Source organism: Hevea brasiliensis, chromosome 9, assembly GCF_030052815.1.
Source record: "Hevea brasiliensis isolate MT/VB/25A 57/8 chromosome 9, ASM3005281v1, whole genome shotgun sequence".
In the NCBI taxonomy this organism is placed as follows: domain Eukaryota; kingdom Viridiplantae; phylum Streptophyta; class Magnoliopsida; order Malpighiales; family Euphorbiaceae; genus Hevea; species Hevea brasiliensis.
Window position 1 is genome coordinate 24,646,913 of NC_079501.1, and position 26,306 is coordinate 24,673,218.

Consider the following 26,306-nt stretch of genomic DNA (forward strand, 5'->3'; position numbering starts at 1 on the left):
AATAACAATTTAGGGGTGAGTATTTGGTTTAAATCGAATCAAACTAAATTATAAAAATTGAATTACATATTTTAGAAACCGAACCGAATAGAAACAAATAAAAAATCGAATCGAATCACTCTATTTCAGTTTGATTCGATTCAAATCGATCAGTTTTGATTTTTGATTGATTTTTTAATTTAGACTTAATTTTTAAGTTATTTAGTCTAATTTTGACTTTGGTTTGAACCTAATAATCATTAATCAATAAAATTAAATAATTTATATATATATATATAATTAAATATAATTCATAAATTCCCTATAAAAATAAATCAATTCAAAAATCGATTCAGTTTGATTTGATTTGATTTAAATATATAAAATTATTATTCAGTTTGATTCGATTTAATCGATTTTTTCTCTTTAAAATTAAATCAACACAAAATAATTAAAATTTTTATAATATAAAATTAAATTAAATTAATTAAATTTTAAAATTGAATCGATTGAACAAAATTAAATGAATTGAAATCTGTTCACCCCTGTCTAGCATCTTGGAGCGGGCCTTCAACACGTGCAAAAGTCAGTGGCACTGTTGTGATTGAGCTGATTCTGGTGTCAGATTCTTCAATATCGCACGATTAGGTCTTTCACCTCGTTTTCTCTAGATTCTCGGTATGCATTCTCCTTTAAGAGCCATTGTGCCCTCCTGATTTCACTCTTCGCTTTTGATTTCACTCTCCATAATCCACGTAATTATTTATGCTTAGTTCAAAAAAAGTAATTATTTATGCTATTAAAAAATTTAAAAAATGTGATACCTCAAATTGAAATACCAATTAAAACTAATTATATTAAAAATAATTTTAAATTTAAAATATAATAAAAAGTCGTCTACGAATTAAAAAAATTTAACTTTTATATGGCGCCAAATTTTGCCCCATTAACCCAACCCCTTGAATTTCATACTGCGGAAGAGAAAAAAAAGAAAGTTATAGATTCTTTTGCGTCAAGGAGAGATCAGATGGAAAAGCCATCTGATTCACCTCATCCGCTCTCGCTTCCTTCTGGTGCGTTTAAATTGCTGTTTTATTTCGTTTCCCAGATTGCTTACAGCAATTAAAACAGCAATTGGAAATGGTTGAATTAGAAGAATCTAATAAAAAAATTGTGATTTTTTTTTTGCAGAACCTCCCCACATAAGAAATTGGTTTCCTAGTTACAGATATGAATCTTTTGTATTGGACACATATGAGTTTAAAGGAAGTAAGTGTGAGGGAGATGGGCTCTCTGTTGGTGGAGAGAGAAGCAGAGAAAAGGAAGTACATTTGGGCGAATCTAGAAGAAACGGTGACACTTATGATAAGCATGAAGACAAGTCTTTGAGTCGGGTATTTAGTTTTCCTTTTGCCTTAATTTATTTTCTTTTGGTGGTGTCAACCATAAAATCAGCATCAGCATTTGGTTTTTCTCCTGTCATTAATAGCTCAAACTAAAATCTTATTAGTAATTGCTGGTGTTGGGATACGATTTGCTTAGATTTGAAGGTTACAATTTAATGGCCAAAGTATTTTACTTTTTTATTGTGCTTTGTTTATTTTAATGCCACTGTTGCCCCCTCTCCCTCCCACTTGCCCAAAATTTATTTGCAATCAATAATATAATTACTCAATGCTAAATGTTTCTCATGTTTAAGCAACACATTCTCTTTCTTTTTCAGATGACGGATTCTACATGCTCGCTGTCAGGCCTTTCCGGTTAGGCCAATTCTTTCAGAAGCTTTTAGATTTTTTGAAAATTTGGTCGTTGTTTGGATAATGTATTGATCTGACAGAATTTCTCAAAGCTGTCAATCTTATTGTTTTCTCCTTTCTTGATTTTCCTATAATTAGAAAAGATATGGGAATCTATTTTAAGATTTTAATAACTACTGTTTTATTTCTTCTGTCAGAGCCTCACATCAAAAACTGGTTTTCTACTTATGTGTATAAATCTCCTTTACTGTATTCACCTGATGATGTTAAAGAATCAGTTGCCAAAGAAAGTGCGTGTGAGAAAGAGGAATTTGCTTCTAAAGTAAGTAAAAGAAAAAGGGAAGACAAATTTGAGCATGAGTCTAGGAATTCTTGGAACAGTAATGAAGTAGATCCTGCTGGTGGAAAGCTGTGTTCAAATGGGCTTGTCAATTGTGAGAATTCATTTGAAGACACTCTTGTCAATAAATCTTCAAATGAGGTGGTTTTGCTTGATCCATCTTTTGTTTTTCTTTATCTGCATAATCATAAATCGGTTTGCAGCAGTGTTATATCAAGCATATCATGCTATTAATTTCATTTACTCATTCTGAAATTCAACACATTTTCATTTTTTTTAATATTGCAGATTCCAGATTCTTCACCTTCAACTCTATCTGGTTAGTAGCTATTGTGAAAATTGTTCTATGATTTTTTGTTTTGTCTCACCTTATTTTTTGAGCATTTCAATAAGGAATGCAAGAAATATAGTTTACATACAGATACTAGTTGAATTGTGTTATATTTATTTTCTATCAGAGCCACCAGATACTAGAAACTGGTTCTTTAGTTATGTGTATGGATCTCTAGAAAGCAAGGGATTGATTGAGAAAGAAGTTGATTGTGAGGATTTGGTCAATCAACATAACAACAAAGAGAAAGAAAGGAATTTATGGAAATTCGGAAAAACCAGAATCACAGATGAAGCTGTTATTGATGAGAAAGTATTCTCAAATGGATTTTTGAAGTCTAACAACTCCCTGAGAGGTGATGAGCAGAAAAACCAGTCTCTAAATAAGGTACTCTCCCCTTTCTCTTTCTTTTGTTGCAGGTTATTTTTAATTGCAAAAATGTTGATTTTGAAGTAACCTAATAATAATAATAATAATAATAATAATAATAATAATAATAATAATAATTTTATGGTTTTTTTTTTTGGCACAAAAGATATTTGAGATTTTGAAGGATGGTGTTTAGTCTTCGGTGATCCCATAATTCTCTCTCTTTAATTTCACATTTTCAAATGCCAGGGCATTAGGGCTTCTGGGAATGGAAGTTCATCTACTCTGGATAACTTGAGCTGTGAAAAGAGGCAGAGCATTGCAGATAAGATATTTTCCAATCATCGTATAAGTTCAACCAACAATCTTGAGAAAGGAAGCTTGAATGGTGAATGTCCTCCGTATAAACAGCAACAGAAGCCAAATTTCCTACAAGCATCTGATTTTATGACATACCAGAGAAATACAAATTCAAGAAATAATGATAGGGCATCTCCAACAAAGTTGAATCTTAGGAAGGATCTTGCAGAGAACTTGAAAACTAAGGTTGAAATGGGAGTGGATCTTGTATCATCCGCAACTAATATGGATTTTGTTCCAGTTGTTGGAGATTTAAATAGAAAATCAACTCGTGAAAGTAATAACAAAGAAAATGAAGGAAAAGAAGTTCAGGAAAGTGGTTTTGTGACGACAAAGAACCGATGTATAGCAAATGATGAGAATTCTGTGCACAAACCTCAAAAGATTTTATCAGAATGTTCAAGAAATAAAAGGATAACCTCAGACTGTGGAAAGGGAGCCATCAAAAGGAAGGCATTGTCAGAAAGAACTAATTTGGAACAGACTGATGCCATTAAGATCACCGGAAAATGGAGGTGTCCTCAGAAGACTAGGCCAAATATTGGACCTCTGCGGAAGCAACTTCGACTTGAACGATGGGTTCATAGGTTGTAAAAGTTTTTCTTGTCCAAACTCGCCACTTCTGGGAATGATTTCAATACTATTGAGTTAAAACTCATTGGAGAGATGAAAGTTTTTTTAGTTTATTTTCAATCTTTTCTCCTCATAGGTGAGAAAATATGTAATATGTTGATCAGAATTTCTACATATGCTTTGAAGTGTTTTTATTCTTAAGCCAATAATAAGTATAAAATGTGATTTATGACAAGCATGAGTTTTCTTTATTTTTTGAACCTAATAAACGTTTCTGTAACTTCCCAGTTTGCCAATCAGCATCTCTGCGTGGAAAGATGGATTGAAGCAACAGAAATAAACTAATTGATCTGTCTATTCGAAAATTTAGCCGTATGAGATCGTATTGGTAGATGGAACTTAAAAAAAAAAAAATTAACGGAATTATTTATTTATTTATTTTTTATCATGATTTAAATTATTAGGAAATTATTTTAATACTATTAAATTAAAACTAAATTTGATATAATAAAAAATAAGTTAGCAGTAATTTATTTTTTTATTTTTTATTAAATTTTATTTTGTGTCATTGTAATAGTTTTTAAAAAAGAAAAGCAGGGAGATGAGATTAGGGAAAAAAAATGGAGGTAGATCAATTTAAATTTGGTAAATTATTTAGTCTTTTGATAATGTTAAAATTAATTATTTTATTTTTATATTTTTAATACATAATTTAATTTTTTATATTTAATTCTATTGATTATTTAATTTTTTAATCTCTTTTTATCAATTTAATAGAGATTAAAATGTGGTCAACGAACAATGACAGATATAAAAATTTAACTTTATGGTCTAATTAAAATATGTAATTTGTTAATCATAAGTCATTGATTAAATAGATTAATTGATCGATTATGATAATTTTGCAATCATTGATTAATATTTAGAAATCGTTACATCATAGTAACTAATATGGAATTGTTATTAATTGAAAAATACAATGAATATTTATTATTATAAATTATTAAATTTAAAATATATTAATAATATAAAATTAAAAAGGTTATAGAATTTATTATAATTTAATTTTTTAATCATCATGAAAATTAAATTCAATTAAAATTATAAATAAAATAAAATAAATGACATGATTACAATTTATAATATTATGAAAAATATATATTTTTTAATTTGAATAAAAAGAAATTTCAATAAAAAAATTATTTCAATAATAATGAGATTATTAAAAAAAAATATTAAAAATTTAAATTAATAAAAAAATAGAGAAATATGTTAAACTTCACTTTGATCATTTTAAAATATTCAAATAACCCAATGCCCATAAAATTTTAATATTTGGCCGAATATAAAAATATATTGAGCAATAAAAAATATTGATTTTTTAAAAACTTACCATTATATATTCTTTGAAGTTCTTAAATTTTTAAGGGCTCAAATTAAATTATTAATTTTACTATAATGTAAAGAATAAATAATAATTTTTTTAATTGTAAAATATGAAAATTCTTTTGGATAAAGAGTTGATTTTTTTTTTTTTTTTTTTTTTTAAAGTCCAACTTTGTTTTGCCAAATTTTAAATGTAATTATCCCAACTTTTAGATTTACCTCTTTCCACTCTTCTCTCTGCTCTCCGCACTCTCTCCATCTCCACATAAGGCTTAGAGCTGTCACAAATTTTGTACACATTTTTCTTGACTTTAAAACGCAGAAGCATAGATGGGTACTTTCATGGCTTTTACAAGATCTCTTGGTCACCACTACATTAAAAAGTCGAAATCCCATAACTTTTCTCAGTTGTTCGATTTGAGCAAACTGATAGGTCCTTCTGAGATTTCCAATCCTAATTTCGATGGCAGTTTTCATCAATTACAGAGCCGTAAAACGCTCATCTTGGAGCCCGCTTCTTCTGAATCAGTCAAGCTGCAAAGGCTTTCCGATTCTGATCCCGGTAAGTTCCACTTCTGCATGCCTGTTAATGGTGTTTCTTGTTATTTGCTACGAGGGTATGACAAGTCGCTCCAGAGTTTTTATCAGCCTTACAAGTAATACTAATTTGATTAACAGGAATTGTTGAGGTGAATTTGGATAGGCCGGGAGCGAAAAATGCCATCGGGAAGGAAATGCTGAGAGGATTACGGGCAACTTTTGAAACAATCAGTAGGGATGACTCTGCTAATGTTGTTATGATATGCAGCTCGGTTCCCAAAGTGTTCTGTGCAGGAGCTGATCTGAAGGTATTGCATTCATTAGTTTTTTTAATTGGGTGATTGATTTGTTTCAATTTCATCACTGTTTAGGTGACTTGTTGGTTGGGAACCTTGTCATAGCGGATATATGAGGCTCATCACAAGGATATTACTGTAGACTCGTTAAAGGTGGCTTCTGGGGGAGAATTTTTGCACGCAATGATATCTTTTAGTCCTCAAAAGGGCTAATATCAGCTACTTTCTCATTGCACAACAAATTTATCTTTACCTAACATGCTTGCAATAGGCCTGCAGAAAATGAAGGATACTTCATTTTTAACTCAAACTAAACGTTTGGTTGGATTGTTAGTTTCTCTTTGTGCTCTATATATTACTTCAGTAAGGGATTTAGTCAGCCTAAATAACTTGTTCTCTGTGGTTTAGGTTAGGAAGCATGCATTATATATTTCTTTTGTGGTCTGTCTCTTGTGTAATTGTGTTGTTTCTCTTATTTTTTGGTTCATTACACGCAGTGGCATTGATTGTGCCTATTAAGTTGTTATCTGGTTTGAGTTTGGTACTCATCTCAATTTGCTTTGGTCTTCATTCTAGAGCTATAAAATTTGGTTAAGTGCAGATGGTACAATTTTTGATTTCCTAAAAAATTTCACTATATTTGCTTCAATTTGATTTAAAGGCTGAAATTGAAGGTCAAGAGACTTAAATGTTTAAATTTGATTATTAGCTTCTGTATTTGTCAGTTGAAAATGTAGTCATTAGAGGTTGGGATGAAGAAATTCTCCAAGGAGGGCTTCATTAATTTTTCTGTGACGGCTTTTCCTGGTTTATTTCACTATCGTTAGACGTTTATGTTTTGCTTGTAAATCAAGATGATATTTATATTTTACCGGCTCTTGGATGCATATGCTTCACAGCTCTACCTTTGATTGGATTGGCAGGAGCGTAAGACAATGACTCCATCTGAAGTGCAATTTTTTGTCAACACACTGCGATCCACATTCTCACTTATAGAGGTGGATCCTGAACTCCTCGCAGTACATTAATATCTTCTCTAATAGTTGTTATTTGTATGCTATTCAACAGTAGAATGGATGAGGCTTAAATATTTGGAAGAATTATGTAATTGCCCTCAATGATGTATTTTTGTTTATTCAATTCTATGGATATCATGTGCACATATAGATAACTGTATACATAGTATAGACACAAGCAGATTAACTTGGCTTACCGAAATAATGATTCTCTTGCATTCATGGGACTGTGAAGTTAAGCTGTTTAAAATGTTATCATCAAATTTTTGTTGTTTTGGTTGTAGTTCAACTTTCCCAACTTTACCACTTAAAAGACAGCTCAATGTCAATGATATCACATTTCATTTGTGTTCACTGTATGCTACATTCACTTGGGGCTGATATCCTTGTATTTACTATAATGTGTCTATATAACATGGAATTTTGTCTTGCCTTCTGTTCAATGTTCACTACAGGAACTTTGTATTCCTACAATTGCTGTTATTGAAGGAACAGCCTTGGGTGGTGGACTTGAAATGGCTTTATCATGTGATCTTCGGATATGTGGTAATTCTGGATTTTTTTTTACAATAGACAGTATTCCTTTAGTTTTAGTATGGTTTTTCAGTTCCAACTTCATTAGTATTTGTGTCCCACATCTAATGATTCAGAAGAGGATGCAGTATTGGGCTTGCCAGAAACAGGACTTGCTATAATTCCTGGGTATGTGCCAAATCATGTTTTATGTGTTTGCTATTTTGGATTGCTGATTCTTTGCATTTTTATTTGATGGCAATGTATCCGCTACCGTTTCTCCTCCTCTGATTATTGTTGGAACAGCTTTTTCTCTGATCTATAGAGGCATATCCTTACGTAGAGTGGAACTTATTATTGTTTAATGCTTGACCTGACTTCTTTATACTTGAAAACTTCCTATCTTTCTGTGGGAACTTATTTAGTGCAAGATCTCCTGGCCTCTCATGGAATCCTGATTCTGAACAGGGCAGGTGGGACACAAAGACTTCCTAGATTGGTAGGAAAATCAGTGGCAAAGGAACTTATATTTACTGGTCGGAAGATTGGTGGCAGGGAGGCCATGTCAATTGGTATGTTTACTGGGAAGTTGTTTGGTGTATATATATTAATCCATATTTAGTAATGAAGGTGTGCAATGCTGCAGGCCTTGTGAATTACTCTGTGCCTGCTGGTGAAGCTCGTTTAAAGGCACTTGAAGTTGCTCGGGAAATTAATCAGAAGGTACAATTATATATTCCATAAAGATTTCTTAGTCAGCAAATTATGTAGCACAGAAGATCAGTACAGCAGTGCAGAAACATTTTAGTGACAACCAAATCATTAACACACTGCTGGGAACTTTTGGTGTCATGATTGGATCTGTTACCCATATTGTACGTATAATATCCATGGTTACAATAAAATGATTGATTTTACATGGAATAGTTCACTAAATGCTGAGAATTAGAGATAAGTGAAGGTCTTTGAGTTGCTCTTCCAGAGTGTAAACTGCATTCCTTCTCTAGTTCTATTCCTTATGCACCCCCCATAAATGAGAAGAAAATGCACTTTTCTGCTTCCTGATGTATGCGAGTTTTCTAACCTTCTGGTCATCATTTTTGCTTAGGAATTTCAGGCATGTTGAAATCCTATGGAATAGAAGGTCGTGTATCCACAATTAGGACCTTTAATTCCATAGCTTGATGATCCTTTATTTTCTGGATCCGCTATATTTGGTTCAAAGAATTTTATTTTCTTATAAACTTACGAGACTAAAATGAATTTTACTGGGGTCAGATGTGTACAAAACATTTCCCGGTAAAACTGAACCGCATTATCTAAAGTGTAACACTGAATGTTATTTCAATGTGAAACAAACAGCAATTTTTGCTTTTAGTTTCTGCTCATTCAAACCAACCTGTTTTCTTGACAGGGTCCTATAGCAATAAGACTGGCAAAAAAGGCTATTAATGAGGGGCTAGGGATAGATTTGGCATCTGCTTTGGAATTGGAAGAAGAGTGTTATGAACAGCTGTTGAACACAAAAGATCGCTTGGAAGGTTTGGCAGCATTTGCTGAAAAGCGGAAACCAAGGTATACTGGAGAGTAAACAGGACAAAATGATACAAAGCAATTTCTTGACAAAGTTGCAGAAAAGCAGAAGCCAAGGTACCAATTGAAATAAAACAATTACAATTTGAAACTAAAGAACTAAAATTATTGATGCTCATGAGCAATGACAATGTATATGTTATTGTATTGTAATTCATCTTTTATATCATAATAAATTTGGTGGTGGTGGTTGGAATCTTTTCAGTAGTTTAGTGATAAATCAGTTTTCAGACTCGCAGAAAAGATCTTGTAAAACAGAATGGCTGATAGTACATTACATACAAAATGTTTTGACCTTGACCTTTAAATGTTTGATAGGACATCATCTCATTAAAGGATACCAAGTCATTGTTGTTCCAGAAGATTTAGCAATAACTTTTAACATATAGGTTCGCAGGTTCCATCCTTCTATGGCTAGAATGGGTGAAGTTGCGGGTATTTATCAGTTTAAAAAAAAAGGAAAAGCAAATGTTGAAGTTGCACAAATCAGAACCGGACTGTTATGGATAAATAAATCTCCATTTGGCAGAAAACTGTGATACTGTACATTTTTTTTTCTTTTTTTTCCCGCTGCAATTAACTCATTGATGTATGGCCGGGAATCCTTAGCTTTAAGTAAATGAAGGACTGGCCATGGACTGGTTCCGGACCAGAACCGTACCAGCAGTTCTGGTTTCAGGTCCAGGGGGGCTGAAACTGGATTGTGGGGTTTCGTTTTGATTTTTATTTTTAATTCCGGTTCAGTTCGATTGTAATCAAATTTATCGGTTATTTTTTTATTTGAAAAGGAGAAAAATTTTGATTTTAATCCAAAATTAAATCAATAGGTTTCCAATTCAGTTCAAGTTTGATTTCAATCAATTCAAATTTAATTGATTTCGATTTTGAATTAGACTGGTCTTATGCCAGTTCTAAACTGAACCCAAATCACCACCTCTAGGTAACTGCGAACCCAGCCCGCCAAAGCAGGTTTATTATTTCCATTTCAGAAACCAAAATGTTTCACCTATCAACTGTAGCATACGCAAGACAGGACCATGGAGCCCAATTTTGAAATTCTTTGCTACTCAGAATAGGTTGTCAATAAGGATATGTATGGCTTCTTGTAGCAACTTTTTGTTTCTGTGCATTATTGAACCAAAGCTTAACTTAGTGAGAGAAATGGCTGTTTTGCATCAAAGAAATAATTTGCAATATATAATATAACAATAATTTTTATAATAATTACTGGCCTTTTTTTATTATTCATTATTAATTTATTACAATAATTGCTGTTTTATATATAGTAGTCAAAATTCCTTCAAAATTGTCATAGTCAGCATCATCTTCTTTCTTTGATCATTTTGTTCTATCTGTGCATCAAGGGGAATTTATTATTCTCTTTTTAGAAGTATAATCTCAGTTAGTAATTTCAACCAATAGATGCGAAAGCCAAAATGTGAAACAATGAATTGTTTACTTCTCTGCAAATCAAGGTAAATTGAAAGACATAGAAGAATGTTTAATCCACTTCAATGCAGTTTAAACAAGGAAAAGGAGAACAAATGCCATAAAAATAACAATACAAGCAACATAATTTTATATTTTTAAATTTTGAGTTGTATGCATATGAGCATGTAGGCAGGCTTGTCTGTGTTAAATTGATTTGATAAGTTCACAGAAATATGCAGTAGCAAAAGAGAAGTTCTTTTATCTCAGGATTTAAGCTTTTTGAATCTCTAAGATAAAATTGCACTTAGTCCATTTAGTCCCTCATCCTATTTTGTACAATTCTTTGAATTTATTCATGAAAAAGAGAGAGAATATTGAATATCCTTCAGCAAAAGAGTTTGAGCTTGGCATAGAGCTCTAGCAAATGAGTTTTCTTCATAGGATCTGGAAAGAATTTGGACTGTGGTGATTTTGAAGATGATCTTTGGCTGTCAATGTGAAAACTTCAAATCTTAGACCATGATGATGACCATGGCGTGCTGTAAATTCTATTTGCTGGATCAAGAAATGAGTTTGTTATCCATTTTACAATGTTTTGCATATTTTGGAAATCATTTACATTTAAGAATGAACATCTAGTTAATGTTCATTAACAAAAAAGTCACTGAAAATAAGAATTGAGTTGACAATTAACTTTTCTTCTTCCATACTAGGAAGTGAGTGAACTATTCAGAAGCAAAAAAGAACAGTTCACTGAAGTTGAACTAAAACATGGGTATAAACATATCAAGTAATTGATATGAATATTATTGTTTTTTTCCCCTTAATATGTAAAAGTTGAGTTTCAGAATTCGTCATGCAGATCTGTCATATTACTAGGATATCAGTTGACAGTTTTTATGTCAGCAGCAACTGTATCCTTCATCCAGCAGTTGAGTTTTTTGCATACTTTCCATGTAGGACATATAACATAATCAGGCAGTGAATTGTAAACTCCCTGGATTTTGTTTTCCATTCATCACGAAATTAATTGCAGACTCTCATATTTGCCTTCTCCAACTCAGACTCCTCAGAGTTACCATAACAAGGTCTCAACTCAGACTCCTTCCATTGTTAATTTCCGAATTTTTTTTTTCTCAATATTGTATTATAAAAGTCAATGGAGGTGGGGACGAATTCAGATTCAAGGGTAAGCACGACGATGGAAAGTTCAAATTTGAACATCATCAACATGAATCAGCAGAGCACTGAGCATTGTAGCAGCAGAGCTAGAAGTTCCTCTCCAAAATTCAGAGGAGTAATTTCGCTTAGGAGTGGCAAGTGGGGTGCACAGATCGCGTTTAAGTACAAGGCTTACTGGCTTGGAACACATGACATGGAGGAAGAGGCAGCAATGGCTTATGACAGAGCAGTCATCAAACTTCAGAGAAGTGATGCCCCCTTCAACTTCCCTATGACCAATTACACAGTTCAAGAGACCAAATTCCAGCGTCGGTACTCAAATGAAGATATCCTGTATATGATCAAGGATAAAACATACCTGTCCAAATTTACAAATTACCTTGCAAATCAATCTTTGTTGAGGAAATATGCAGCAAGTAATCTAGCAAATCAGCAAGGTATCTCATATCAAATGCTTTTCCGAAAGGAATTGACACAAACTGATGTTGTTCGCATGAAGGGCTTTCACATCCCTAAAGACTATGCAATGGAGTACTTTCCCCCACTTGCCGGTGTGAACTCATCTGGAGGATATGAAAATGGGAATAAGTCCATCGAATTAACCTTCTTCGACAGGCACTGTCATCCATGGACTTTTCGGTATTCTTATTGAAAAAGTACTCGGACATTTGTGTTTACAAAAGGCTGGAGAAACTTTCTCAAGATGAACAACCTGAAACCAAAGGGCTCGGTCTTTTTCTATAGATGTGAGCATCAAAGGGAGAATCAGGGAAGATTGTTTTACATGATAGATGCTCAACGCAGTAGTATGGAAAGTAATGTTGTTATTAGGAATGTAGGCAAGGAAACAGATGCAAGGAAAAGAGCAAACAAAGAAGTAGATTCTGAAGACATAGAAGAAAAGGAGACAGATAATGTAGCTAAGCTTTTTGGTTTCCAAATTATCAAAAGAAGACCAAATTATAAGCTCTTTTTCTGAGATGTTTTAATGAATAAAAACAATTGCTGTTGTTGTTGTTGTTGTTTCTTGAGTTTTGCTTTGATCTTTCAGTGAAATTTTCATGGTTTGAACAGAACGATTCAGTATGGAACTTTCAATTTTATGTTTCTCCTTAAAAGATTTTGTTTGGTTTTGGTTTCATCTGTTGCCAATAAACAAGAGGGTTAGGTTATTGTGTTCTTAGACTTGATGAGAAACAAGCTCTAAGTTTGCTTCTACCAAAAGGTAATTTACAAGCAAGTCCCTCAGATATTACAAAATCCATAAATTAACCCCTCATATGTTCTGCAAACAATTTAGTGTTCATAATTTAATTCCGTTAAACAAATTATATTTTATTTTATCTATGCACAACATCACAATTTTTTTTCTCTTTTATACTTAATATATAAAATATAAATTATAACAAAAATATCATAAATTATAACATATAATTAGTAATTAATAAATTAAATAAAATATGTGCTAATCGCTGAAGCACGATTTGAGAATTAATGAAAATTATATTTATACACTAAAATGATACCCAAGTTAGGGTTCATGGGAATGGTAACTTCAGGTCAGAATTTTTTTTATTATAAAAAACATTTCTTTTACGTTTTTATCAGAATTCACTTTCCTGTATATATATTAATGTATGATATTATATCCCTGTTTGAATTGAGTACAACATAATATATTGTATCGTATTTTATTATATTATATGATATAAATTTTATTATTAATATATTTAAAAAAATAATATAATGCTTTTCCTGTTTGATAATTAGATAATATAGTATTATAAAATAAATATAATAATTATTAAACTACCCTCTATTATTCTTTAAATGTATAAATAATTTAAAGATATTTATTTAAATAAAATATTTATTTATAAATAATATTATCATAATAATAAATTAAAGATATATTTTATTTTTTTAATTAATCCCTAAATATATTTTGTAAATGCATAATATTTCTATGAAAGAATGAATTATATAAAAAAAAAATAAAAATACAAAAATTCTAAATCATTCCAAATGAACAATTTAGTAGTTTGAAAAATCATAACTACCATTTACAACTCAAAATTCTTAATTTTTATAAATATTTTTTTAGAACATGTCATATTATAAAATATGGAATCATCATAAATTGTGATGCAAATGAAGTAGAAAGCGATCCTCAAGTTACTGTTTAATTTATGAGGTAAGATTTTTCTTTCAATTATTATATTTTAATTCAATTTAAGAGTTTTTAATTAAAAAAAAATTTCTTTTATGTATTCTAGAGCCTACTTCAACAGATATTTTATGTTGAGTTAATATTCATATAGATTGTAATTTAATTATTAAATAATTATATTTATCTCAATCACAATAAATTATTTTTAAAACAATAAAAAAATAATCACACTATAATTATAGAGAATAGGATAAATTATTTTATCAAATTATTTATTTATTAATAATATTATAAAATTTCAATAATAAAAAAATTACACCCGGAACGCCATGCGGGCAAGCGTCAGCTTGGGTAGAATAAATTTGTAATTGTAAAAAAAAAAAAAAAGTTATATAATTGACCCGAGAAAAAAAATGGAGTTTAAAACCCAGCCAAAACCTTTTTATGGCTTTTATCAATTCCTTTTTCTCTCGGCGTTCCGAATCTCTTTTCCACTAAACAAGTAGAACACCAATGGCAGCCACAGACGAAAGTTCCTCTGCTAAGCGGTGGCTTCCTCTTGAAGCTAATCCAGATGTTATGAACCACGTTCCGATACCTCTGAAAATCTTTGCTTTTTTGCTTTAATCATCGTCTGTTTGATTAATTTGCTGCAATCCAATTCAAAGATTAATTTTCTTTTCTTTTTTTTTTTTTTTAATGTTTGTGTTTGGTTGCTGGGAAAGTTTTTTATGGGGAAATTAATCAATTAACTGATCGTAATAAGCTCATTTTGCTTCAAGTTGAAACTCTTTGTATTCTTCTTTTCATTTTGTTTTAAGGTTTCTATCTATCCAAATTTGTTCTGGGATTTGTTTGTGTTGACCCCGTGTAGCTCAAAATGAGCATTGATTTTGATGATAACAAAACTCAAAGAGAATCTATCTAACCTAACTTAAAAGTGATGTGTAGATTCTTTGTCTTATTCCTAAAGTATCATTGAAGTTGCATCTAAGGAGAAAGGATACTCAAAGACATTTCAAGACAAATCCAAAATAAGAAAAGAATAAGACTATAGAAGCCAAGACTCAAAGAAAAGGTATGAAAGACATAGTGTTAGAGATTGAGTCTTAGGTCTTTTGTGAAGAGAATGGATGAGAATTTAGTCATATGGAGCTCAAAAATGAAATTTTATTTTCTGATTACTTTTTCTCATCATGACCTTGGACACTACTATTGAAACATTTTTTTAAGGTCTAAATCATTTTACATTGCAAGTTGAGACATGCAGCTGTTGACTTAGTTTGCTAATTGGTTTGCTAAAATTTTTAGTTTGCAAATATGTTTGCTAAAAACTTTAGTTTACTAACCAGTTTACTGACTGCTACTAAAATTTCATTAGTTTGCTAATTGATCAGAGCTGCTCAACCTCGCACAAAAGGACAAAATAACGGCCATTTTGTCTTGGGCAGTGTGTATAACGTTCCAAAAGGGTTTCAAACAGTCTAAAATGATTTGGGACTATAAATACACATTCTTTACTTCATTTACACTTGATGAAAGCTTACATTTGAACTCCAATATTGATTTTTCATTTATGGCTTTCATTCAAGAGCTTTAAAGATTTTGAGCTACCATTGGCAAATCAACTTATATCTTCTTTATAGTTTGATTTGTATTGAGTAAGAGTGAGTGTTGAAATATTAAATTGCATTTAAGAGAGGTTGTACAAGCACCTATTGAAGCTTAAGAGAGTATGTGCTTGTGATAGCACTTGTGAAGGTTTCAAGCTACCTTGGTGAAAGCTTGGTGTTGAAAAGTTGTAAAGGGCTTTTGGTCTCTTGCCTTCAAAAGAGCAAATAGTGGAGAGAAGACTCAAAGAGGGTTCTTTGAGAGAGTGGATGTAGGCTAGTTAAGCCGAACCACTATAAAAATCATTGTGTTTGATCTCTCTAACCTTTACCTCTTTACTTTTGTGCAATTTAAATTTTTCCTTATATACATGATATTGAATGTTGGTTAAATAGATTGAGTTGATAAATTTGTGGACATATTGAGTGACTTGAGAAATTAATTGTATATTGTATGATGAATGCTTTGTTAGATATTGCCATATACATTGATTGAGGCTTGAATTGCAACTTAGGAACACATTGTTGAAGCACATATTACTATCATTTTGTATAGAGAAGCATCTAGTTGAACAAAGCCACAATTTTTCATTAGGCTACAAGCAAGGGCCGAAAAATTGTTAAAGTCCAATTCACCCCCCTCTTGGACTATTTTGGGACAACAAATTGGTATCAGAGCCTGACTCTCTTGCTTAGGGTATTACAACCTTAGAGTGATCCATAATGGCTAGTTCATCTAGTAATACTGCCGGTATACCTACACCATTAGCCGGAGGCTACTCAATCACTAGACCACCTCTCTTCAATGGCACTAATTATTCATTTTGGAAAGTAAGAATGAGAAATTTCATACAATCTGTAGATATTGATGCATGGAGAATTATTAAAAATGGTCCATATGTTCCTCAAAAGAATGGTCTAGGAACTACAAAAGTTCCAAAACATGAAGATGAATATGATGACAATGATTGGAAGAAAATTTCTATAAATGCTAAAGCTATCAATATTTTGCACTGCTCACTTGACCTTAATGAATACAATCGTGTTTCAGGATGTCAGTCTGCTAAGGAAATTTGGGATAAGCTTGAAGTCACTTATGAAGAACTGATGTCGTCACAGAGTCCAAAGCAAATCTTCTTATTCTAGATTATGAGCTATTTGAAATGAAGCCAGGAGAATCAATTGCAGATATGAGTACAAGGTTTACCGATCTTGTAAATCTTCTCAAAGCACTTGGTAAAAGATTTGAGGAAGCTGAACTTGTGAAGAAAATTCTTAGATCACTTCCAAAATCTTGGGAAGCAAAGACTACAGTTATCCAAGATACCAAGAATTTTAAAACATTCACTTATGATGAACTCATTGGATCTCTCATTGCACATGAGATGGTATACAAGAAAGATGAAGTTGAAAATGAGCAAAAGAAGAAGAAAAGCATTGCTCTCAAGTCAAATAAGGATGAAGATAAGAAGAAAGGAGTTGCATTCAAAGTTGACTCAAGTGACAACTCAAGTGCTTCTAGTGATGATGATGATAAAATGGTTATGCTTGCAAGAAAATTTAAAAGAGCTTTCAAGAAGGGAGGAAGCAAATACAAGAAATTCTTGAAAAAGTATACTCCCAAGGACAAACACTCCAGAGATTCAAAAGAAGAAATTGTATGTTATGAGTGTCACAAACCTGGACATATTAAGCCCAAATGTCCATTATTCAAAAAGAAGAAAGGAAAAGAAGATAGGAGCAAGAAAGCTATGAAAGTAGTATGGAGCAACAGTGAAGAATCTTCAAATGATGAATCAAGTGACAAAGAGACTGCTCTTCTTTGTATGATGGCACTTGAAGAGAAAGTCGAGAGTTCACAAAAGAAAGAAGAAAGTGACAATGAGCTAAATTCTTATGAATCTCCTAATGTAGAAGAACTTGAATTTGCATTTGCTAGAGTATATGATGAGTATAGAAATTACAAGAGAAAATGCACTAAAATGAATTTAGAAATTGAATCATTGAGATCACAAAATATTGCCATGTCCAATGTGTATAAAGAAAATGAATTTTACAAAAGACAAATTGCCTTGTTTAAAGAACTAGATTTAGAGTTGAAAATCTCAAAAGAAACATGTGAAATACTCATTGAGAAAAATAAAGTTCTTGAAGCCAAAGTAGAGTCTTTGACAAATGATTTGGCAAAATTTACAAAAGGAAAAGAAACTCTAGATGTACTTCTTGGAAACCAAAGAATTTCGAATGAAAAAAATGGAATTGGTTTTGATGGTTTCATGAACTATGACAAGTACAAGAATCATTTCATTAAAGCATCTACATCTTCCTTGCCTAATGTTACATGTTATTATTGCAATAAAAGAGGTCATATGATTAGTTCTTGTGCACTTAGGAAATGTCATCTTAAGGTAAAGAAGGTATGGGTACCAAAGGGAACCTTACCTAAGGTCACTAACCCCCAAGGACCCAAAGTTGCTTGGGTACCTAAAACTCAATGATTAAATTTCAGGTTTGTTTCAAAGGGATGAAGGAAAGTGATAAATGGTATATAGATAGTGGTTGTTCAAAGCACATGACTGGTGAAAAGGACAAGTTTTCAGAAATTACAATGAAAGATGGAGGATATGTAAAATTTGGAGATAAAGGGAAAGGAAAAATAACTGGAAATGGCACAATTGGAACCAAACCTTGTATTGAAGATGTATCGCTTGTTGAAGGTTTGAAATACAACTTGCTAAGTGTAAGCCAACTGTGTGATAAAGGTTTTGAGGTAAAGTTTATTTCTTCTCTATGTACAATCAATAACTTAGATAATGACACATTGTTCATTGCCAATAGATCCAATAATGTTTACTTGCTTGACATGAATAATTTTGAAACTAATCATGGTACATGTATAGTATCTCTGGATAACTCTAGTTATTTGTGGCATAGAAGACTGGGTCATGCAAGCATGCATACACTTTCAAAATTGTCTAAGAAAGAACTTGTTAATGGTTTTCCTAAGATTAATTATGAAAATGAATTTCAATGTAGAGCATGTGCACTAGGAAAGCATACTAGAGCATCTTTTAAATCCAAAAATATTGTGTCTACCACTAGGCCACTAGAATTGCTTCATCTTGATTTATTTAGACCTGTAACTCCTACTAGTCTTGGTGGAAAGTCATATGCTTTAGTTGTTGTTGATGACTATTCAAGATATACATGGACGTTTTTCCTTGCTCATAAAGATGAAACTTTTGAAAAATTCACCTTTTTTAGTAAAATGGTTCAAAATGAAAAAGGTTTTTGCATCTCATCTATAAGAAGTGACCATGGAACTGAATTTGAAAATCATTTATTTGAGAAATATTGTGATAAATATGGAATCAACCATTATTTTTCAGCTCCTAGAACACCACAACAAAATGGAGTTGTAGAAAGGAAAAATAGGACTTTGCAAGAAATGACTAGAACTATGTTGAGTGAAAATAATTTGCCAAAGTATTTTTGGGCTGAAGCTGTTAATACATCTTGCTATGTGTTGAATAGAGTTTTGATTAGACCAATTTTGAAAAAGACCCCCTATGAGCTGTGGAAAGGAAGAAAACCAAATATCTCATATTTTAAAGCATTTGGTTGTAAGTGCTATATTTTAAATAACAAGAAGGATAACTTAAAGAAATTTGATGCTAAATCCGATGAAGGAATCTTTCTTGGGTATTCAACAAAGAGTAAAGCCTATAGAGTATTCAATAAAAGAACTTTGGTTATTAAGGAAACTATTCATGTTTTGTTTGATGAGACTAACCCTTCTATCAGAAGGAAAAATGTTTGTGATGATAATAATGAGCAGGTTTTTGGAAAAGAAAATATAATATCAAGTCAAGAAATGGAACAAATTGATGACAAAGATGAAGAAACTCAAGGAGAAACCACAATAGATGTCCATGATGCCAATGAAGATCAAATCAATGAAGAAATGCCAAATTTGGAAGAATTACTAGTAAATGAGCCCCATCATGAAGATTTACCTAAAGAATGGAGATTTCATAGAAATCATCCCCAAGAAGACATTATTGACGATCTATCTCAGAGGATGATGACTAGAGCACAATTGAGAAGATATTTTGGTAATGTTGCTTTTGTTTCACAAATTGAACCTAAATGTTTTGAAGATGCTCAAAATGATGAAAGTTGGATTCTTGCCATGCAAGAAGAACTAAATCAATTTGAGAGAAATAAAGTTTGGAATTTAGTGCCTAAGCCAAAAGATCATTCAATTATTAGTACTAAATGGGTTTTTAGAAACAAAATGGATGAAAAAGGCAATGTTGTTAGAAATAAAGCTAGACTAGTGGCTCAAGGCTACAACCAAGAGGAAGGGATTGATTTTGATGAAACCTTTGCTCCGGTTGCTAGAATTGAAGCTATTAGAATGTTGTGTGCCTTTGCATGTTACAAGGAGTTTATGCTTTATCAAATGGATGTCAAGAGTGCATTTTTAAATAGTTATATTGATGAGGAAATGTATGTTGCACAACCTCCAGGCTTTGAAAATCATGAGCATCCAAATTATGTTTATAAACTTACTAAAGCTTTATATGGTTTAAAACAAGCTCCTAGAGCATGGTATGAAAGGCTTAGTAAATTTCTTTTACAGAATGAATTCCAAAGAGGCAAAGTGGACACAACACTTTTTGTTAAGAAGCATCATGATGATATGCTTATTGTGCAAATTTATGTTGATGATATAATTTTTGGTGCTACTAACGAATCTCTTTGCAAGAAATTCTCTAAGATTATGCAGAATGAATTTGAAATGAGCATGATGGGTGAGCTCACATTCTTCCTTGGACTTCAAATTAAGCAAATGAAAGATGGCATCTTCATAAATCAATCAAAGTATATCAAGGAAATGCTGAAGAAATTTAAATTGGAAGATTTGAAAAGCATGGGCATTCCTATGAGTTCAACAATTAAAATGGACAATGATGAAAAAGGTAAAGAAGTAGATACCAAGCTTTATAGAGGTATGATTGGCTCTCTTTTGTATCTTACTGCATCCAGACCAGACATACCCTTTAGTGTTTGCTTGTGTGCAAGATTTCATTCATGTCCAAAAGAATCCCATCTAAGTGCAGTTAAAAGGATCTTTAGATATCTCATTGGCACATACTCAATTGGTTTATGGTATCCAAAATGTGAATCATTTAATCTTGTGGGTTAGAGTGATTCTGATTTTGCTGGAAGTAGACTAGATAGAAAAAGTACTTCAGGTACTTGTCAATTTCTTGGTCTTGCACTAGTTTCTTGGCACAGTAAGAAACAAACTTCAGTAGCTTTATCTACAGCTGAGGCAGAATATATAGCTGCTGGTAGTTGTGTTGCTCAAATCTTATGGATGAAACAACAATTGAAAGATTTTGGTTTAAAATATAATCTTGTTCCAATTAGGTGTGACAACACAAGTGCCATAAACTTGATCAAAAATCCAGTCCAACATTCAAGAACTAAACATATTGAGATCAGATATCATTTTATTAGAGATCATGTTCAAAATGGAAATATCAAAATAGAGTTTGTTGCCTTTGAAAATCAACTTGCTGACATTTTTACAAAACCTCTTAATGAAGAAACCTTTTGTAGAATTAGAAGGGAAATTGGTATGTGTGAACCACTTGCTTGAAGTTTAAGTCATAATAATTTCATGTTTTTACATTTTGTTTAATGTGTGTATGATCTGCTGTAATATAAGTTTGTTAAGAAATCTTTAAAGAATATTAGCTAACTTGTTTGTGTATTCGTAAAATTAGTTTACTAAGTTGTATGCTAATATTGCGTGACTAAAATTAATTTGCTATATCGTGTACTGTTCAAATCTCAAACCAAAACGTGATTGTGTTTGAAACTCTCTGCATGTCCAGCAATGCATTTATCTTTTCACATTTGATGTCACACTCTCAGTGCTGTGTCAGACATGTAGAAATGTTTATTTGTGCATATAGGGATAGATAGACTTGTTTGAAATATAAAATATAAAAAAAAGAAGTAAGAAAGCAAGTTCAGTTGAAAGTACAATGAAACAAAAAAGCGCGGGACTCAAGAGGACTTAAACCCTCTGCCACACGAAACCCTCACGCTCTCTCTCCTCTGCATCGGTTCACGACACCATACCTCTAAACCAGACCCATTTTCTTCTCGACAAAAATTCACCCAAACCCATTAGACTTATCATCTCACCTTTCTTCTCCACTCCTAACACACTGAAAAACCAGTTTTCAAATTCACCACTTTGTCAATGGCTCGTGCCAAACGCAAGTCTCCAGTTGCTGCGGCTGCTTCGTCTTCCTCGTCAGCCTCCAACGATATTCCTGTTGCTACATTGTGAAAGAAATTGAAAGGGAAGAAAAACTTACCCGCATCGAAATCAGCTAGTGAGTCTTCAAATCCATCCAAGGGTGTCGAACCCCCTATATCGACGCCAGAAAAGAAAAAGAAGGGACAAAAGCAAGGGATTGATACCCAACGAAAAATGCGCGCCGTCAAATCTTCGGGCTCAGTGGATAAAGCACTGTTAGATTGCAAATTTATCAAATGGGAGTACTTTAATTAGGTAAACTTTCAATTCAAAGAGCTTTTTGAGTTTCAAGGATGGTTGGATGTGTGTGAATGTGCAAATGAGTATTACCCTAGGCTTGTTCAAGAGTTTTATAGGACTTTGAGAACAGTTGATGATGAGGACAAATTTAAGGTGATTTTGAATAACAGTATATATGGTGTCTCTGTTGAACTGATAGCTACGGCTTTGAAATTGCCCAATGATAGAAATAAAATTTCCACACATAAGGATGTTGCAAGGGTGGCAGATTCAATTTGGTTGAGTTTGAAAATGAAGTGTTCCCTGTTAACACTGTCGCAAATGAAAAGTCCACCAGTACAAAAGCCCTTCAACATATCAAAATCATTCACAGTATGGTGAACTACATTTTTTGTTCTAAATCTGGTAGCTATGGTTATTTGAGTCACTTGGACATGTGTATTATGTGGCACATTGTGAATAAAGTTAGGATGAATTTGGCTTATTTAATTTTCAATAACATGTGCAAAGCTTATGGGATTGGAAAACTGCCTTATGCACATCTTTTAACTGCTGTGTTTAAAGAGCTGCATGTGAATGTCTCTAAGGAAAGCTCTAGGACTGATTTGATTGTGCTCAGAGAAATACACTCTGACACTGATGGGAGAAAGAAAAGGTTTGAAAAGGGTGGTTCCTCCTCTGCTAAGGTTGGTTCTGATTCTGCTAGTGAATTTTTGAGTGAGATTCAAGGGTTAAAAGCTGCTGTTAATGATCCCTTTAGTTCAACCCATCAGTCCATTGACATTCTGAGAAAATATGTGAATGTGATTGACTACAAAGTGAGTCACCTGCTCACTCAAAATGAGGAATTGAAGAGGCTAATTATGGATCTTCAGCAGGCCAAAGAAACTGGTGTTCCAACTAAAGTTGAGGCTGCTACTCAAGTCTTTGCTGATAAGGGTGAAAGCAATAAGGTTGGTGAGTCTCCTGCTGCTATGGCACATGAAGGTGACCATGTAGCTGAACCTGAGCTTGAACCTGTAGTAGAAGCCCCTGTTGAGCATGCTAGTGACCAGGTCATTGAACCTGAAATTGGCCCTGCAACTGATGTACCTACTGAGCATGATGGTGAAAAGGTTGTAGAACCTGAAGGTGAGCTACCTGTTGAACCTCCAAGTGCTCCACCTGTTGAGACTGCTGCTGCCCCTACGCAGCAGAAGGAAGCTTCTCTCAAGGATCAACAAGAGAGTGCTCCAACTCAACTATCTGCAGTTGCTGCCCCTGCAGCCAAGAAAGGGAGAAAAAGGACTAAATCCACCGTGTCAAATCCATACCAAACCCTAGCTGCTCCTCTTCAACCACCATCTGATGAAGATGAGCCTATTAGTAATATGCCCTAGAGCATATCATTTAGTATGTATCTTGTACATAATTTTATTAATAAAAGGCATTTTCACTTTTCCGTTTACATAATATATTTATGTGTAATAGAAAAGGTCCATTGATATTTTGTTAGAAATATTATTCTTAAGTTGTTAAGAATATGAGTGACAATATTTCTAGCACAAAGTATCATAAATAGGTTCACAATCGAGGATACTTCATAATAAGTACATGACTTATCCAGAAAGATTGTATTCATGTTTGTTCCCAAGTTATTTATATGAGATATAAATAAGATGGAATGGTGAGTCTCATGCCATATAACAAACATGATAGGCACTTATAAATGATAAGTAGGCCGAACCAGTGACGCTTATGACAAGCACATGGAGTTTACTCTTGTCAATGTTTTGTCATAAATCATATCAGTGCATATAATCTTTAGACCTGAGATAGCACAGTTATCTTGTATATAGATAGTTTGAGTTTGATACTACTTTCATACTTGTACTGTGTATGGGTATATGGGCATGTGTTGGCTCCTACTAGTTATATATGGAGGTAGGTGTTGATCAAGATGGAATCTGTTCCTCTAAGTAAATAGAGATAAAATCCTATGTTCATTTAATTGTTCTTGATGTTTCAAGTTCTGGCCAGACAGATAGATTTATTCGAAAAGAGTTTCGATGAGAAAATCTTTTAATCAAGAACTGGAATTAAAAGAGAACATAATATTCATAGCAAATGGAGTTTGACATAAACCATGACTCCAGCTTGAGTTGGGATTTTGTAACAGAGAGATTCTAGTGCATGGTAACATATGATTATAGGTTCATTTAAGGTAAACCTTATTACTAATTGGGTGGCCATGGCATGCTATGCTAGGTGTTAACCATGGTCTATGAGGTTCATAAAATGATTTAGAGAAATCATTTATGGTAAGAAAGAGTTCTGATGATATTAAGAGTTGATATTATTTCTCATTGCCAATTAGTGATGAGCCTAGTAAGTCACACACATACACAAGTTATCACCTAATTAAATATGATTTAATTAATTAATTAAATAGTTTAATTTATTAATTAAATAGGTTTGATTTGCAATTAGATTGCAAAGTCCCTAGCATGACTTGAAACCAAATCTAGATTATTGGATGTATAATATAAGTTAAATTTATATTTAAAGTGTTTAAATATGAATTTAATTAATGAGAAATTAATTAATAGAGATTAATTAATTAATTTATATTTGATATAAATTAATTAGAAGAAGAAAAATAATTATTTTGGGTTGAGAACTCAAAATTAAGACACAGGGGCATTTTGGTCATTTTGCAGTGTGACACGTGGCATCATGAGATGGTGACACATGGCATAACACATAAGCTTGCCAAATGTTTTTTAATCATGTAAGATGATTAAAATCAAGATTAAATATAGGTTTGACACTTGGCACAATTTGATTGGGTCACTTAAACCTAGAGCTAATCAAAAGGTGACATGTGGCTAGGGTTTAATGTGTTAACCTAGCTATTTAAGTGTGGTTATGAAAAGAAAAATAACCAGCAGCCTCTCCTCTCATTTGTCACGCCACTTTGAGGCTCTCCAGCTATTCTTCTTCATCTCTCATCAATTCAAAGAGATTAGCCATCAATCTCTTGAATTAAGAACACTAGAAATTGTTTCTAGTGTCCTGTTTACATCTCTAATCTCTTAAAAGGCAGAACTTGAATTTCTAATTAATAGAAAAGGCTTTAGAAGCTGTTCAAGGGCTGCCATAGGTGTTCTTGGTGTGGACAAGCTAGAGGGACAACATCTGGTGTCCTGAAGACGAATCTCAAAGGCGCTGACACGCTGCAGCATATCAAGAGGTTAGTGTAATCGTTCTTGATTTAATCTAGGGTTCTAAAATTAATCTGATTAATTTTAAAATCTTAAATGGCAAATACAGATCCAAAAACATATTAAAAGAGTTTTAATATGTTGTTTATCATTGAAATCAAATAGATAAAAATAAATATTGCATGATGCATGTGACCCTAGGTGAAAATTTTTGAATTCAATAGTATAAACTTGTGTTTTTCACGCTTCCGTTCCTTCAATTGGTATCAGAGCCACTATATTTGCCATTTAGATTGTTGATTATATGATTTAATTGTGTGTTTGATCATGAGATCAAAAGTTCATTGCTGGTTGCAAAGCAAGTTGGCGGCATACTTGAAAAAACACTATCAATGGTGCGCATGGTTTGGCTTCCATGGGTGGTTTAAGGTTTGGCTTTTAATTCTGCAATTATTGTATGATCTAAGGCCTATTCTTTGACTAATTAAAGTATTTAATTAGTAGTTTTTATCACACAATTAAATTATGATTCAAATCAGAATTTTAAAAATTGTTTGAATGTGATTCAAATCTGAATTTTAAAAGTTGTTTGAATGTGATTCAAATCTGAATTTTTAAAGTTGTTTGAATCATATTTAAATCTGATTTTTTAAAATTGATTGAATAAAATTCAGATCTGATTTTTTAAAAAATGTTTGAATGTGATTCAAATCTGATTTTTTAAAAAATGTTTGAATGTGATTCAAATATGAATTTTTGAAGTTGTTTGAATGTGATTCAAATCTGAATTTTTAAATTTGTTTGAATGAGATTCAAATCTGAATTTTTAAATTTATTTGAATCATATTCAAATCTGGATTTTTAAGTTGAATATGAGATATTCAATTTAATTTAAGTATGTATGTTTTATTTAATTGTTAAATAGTGATATGCATGATGGATGATCATGGACTATAAAAGACCAATGTGATTGGATTTATTTCTTTTATGTTTCTTTGGGATTGTAAATTAATTAATTTATTTTAATTTATTTTGGGCATGTATTATTAAGTTTGTAATAATTTTTGGGTTGTA

At 32.3% G+C, this 26,306-nt stretch overlaps 4 protein-coding genes across 5 annotated transcripts in view; all 4 read left to right on the plus strand.

The window, feature by feature from the left end:
• Positions 1-918: 918 nt before the first annotated feature.
• On the plus strand, positions 919-3,944 carry LOC110654525 (uncharacterized). 2 transcript variants are annotated; one of them, XM_021810544.2, is made up of 7 exons: positions 919-1,052; positions 1,171-1,373; positions 1,703-1,739; positions 1,934-2,217; positions 2,365-2,395; positions 2,535-2,794; positions 3,026-3,944. In XM_021810544.2, the coding sequence occupies exons 1-7, from the start codon at positions 1,007-1,009 to the stop codon at positions 3,728-3,730; spliced, it is 1,566 nt and encodes a 521-aa protein (XP_021666236.2). In that variant the 5' UTR covers positions 919-1,006; the 3' UTR covers positions 3,731-3,944. The 2 variants fall into 2 exon arrangements, with proteins under 2 accessions (XP_021666236.2, XP_058009489.1); XM_058153506.1 differs by lacking the exon at positions 1,171-1,373 and having other exon boundaries at positions 941-1,052.
• Positions 3,945-5,300: 1,356 nt separating this feature from the next.
• LOC110654526 (probable enoyl-CoA hydratase 2, mitochondrial) lies at positions 5,301-9,257 on the plus strand. Its single transcript, XM_021810545.2, has 8 exons — positions 5,301-5,657; positions 5,774-5,943; positions 6,855-6,929; positions 7,403-7,493; positions 7,598-7,649; positions 7,929-8,032; positions 8,107-8,183; positions 8,875-9,257. The coding sequence occupies exons 1-8, from the start codon at positions 5,426-5,428 to the stop codon at positions 9,049-9,051; spliced, it is 978 nt and encodes a 325-aa protein (XP_021666237.1). The 5' UTR covers positions 5,301-5,425; the 3' UTR covers positions 9,052-9,257.
• A 657-nt stretch (positions 9,258-9,914) lies between these two features.
• On the plus strand, positions 9,915-12,681 carry LOC110654509 (AP2/ERF and B3 domain-containing transcription factor At1g51120-like). Its single transcript, XM_021810531.2, has one exon. The coding sequence runs from the start codon at positions 11,644-11,646 to the stop codon at positions 12,316-12,318; it is 675 nt and encodes a 224-aa protein (XP_021666223.2). The 5' UTR covers positions 9,915-11,643; the 3' UTR covers positions 12,319-12,681.
• Positions 12,682-14,229: 1,548 nt separating this feature from the next.
• Positions 14,230-26,306, plus strand: part of LOC110654527 (ubiquitin carboxyl-terminal hydrolase 3) — a 31,125-nt gene continuing 19,048 nt past the window's right edge. Inside the window, 1 exon segment of the mRNA XM_058152192.1 lies at positions 14,230-14,424. Coding sequence (XP_058008175.1) covers positions 14,350-14,424 — 75 coding nt within the window. The 5' untranslated portion in view covers positions 14,230-14,349.

Excerpts from the sequence above, each read along its gene's own strand:
- LOC110654525 (XM_021810544.2), top strand. The coding sequence starts at position 1,007 with ATGGAAAAGCCATCTGATTCACCTCATCCGCTCTCGCTTCCTTCTG. Across the intron at positions 1,053-1,170 it reads TCCGCTCTCGCTTCCTTCTG|AACCTCCCCACATAAGAAAT; the intron begins GTGCGTTTAAAT and ends TTTTTTTTGCAG. Across the intron at positions 1,374-1,702 it reads AAGACAAGTCTTTGAGTCGG|ATGACGGATTCTACATGCTC; the intron begins GTATTTAGTTTT and ends TTTCTTTTTCAG.
- LOC110654526 (XM_021810545.2), top strand. The coding sequence starts at position 5,426 with ATGGGTACTTTCATGGCTTTTACAAGATCTCTTGGTCACCACTACATT. Across the intron at positions 7,494-7,597 it reads ATGTGATCTTCGGATATGTG|AAGAGGATGCAGTATTGGGC; the intron begins GTAATTCTGGAT and ends CTAATGATTCAG. Across the intron at positions 8,184-8,874 it reads CTCGGGAAATTAATCAGAAG|GGTCCTATAGCAATAAGACT; the intron begins GTACAATTATAT and ends TTTTCTTGACAG.
- LOC110654509 (XM_021810531.2), top strand. The coding sequence starts at position 11,644 with ATGGAGGTGGGGACGAATTCAGATTCAAGGGTAAGCACGACGATGGAA.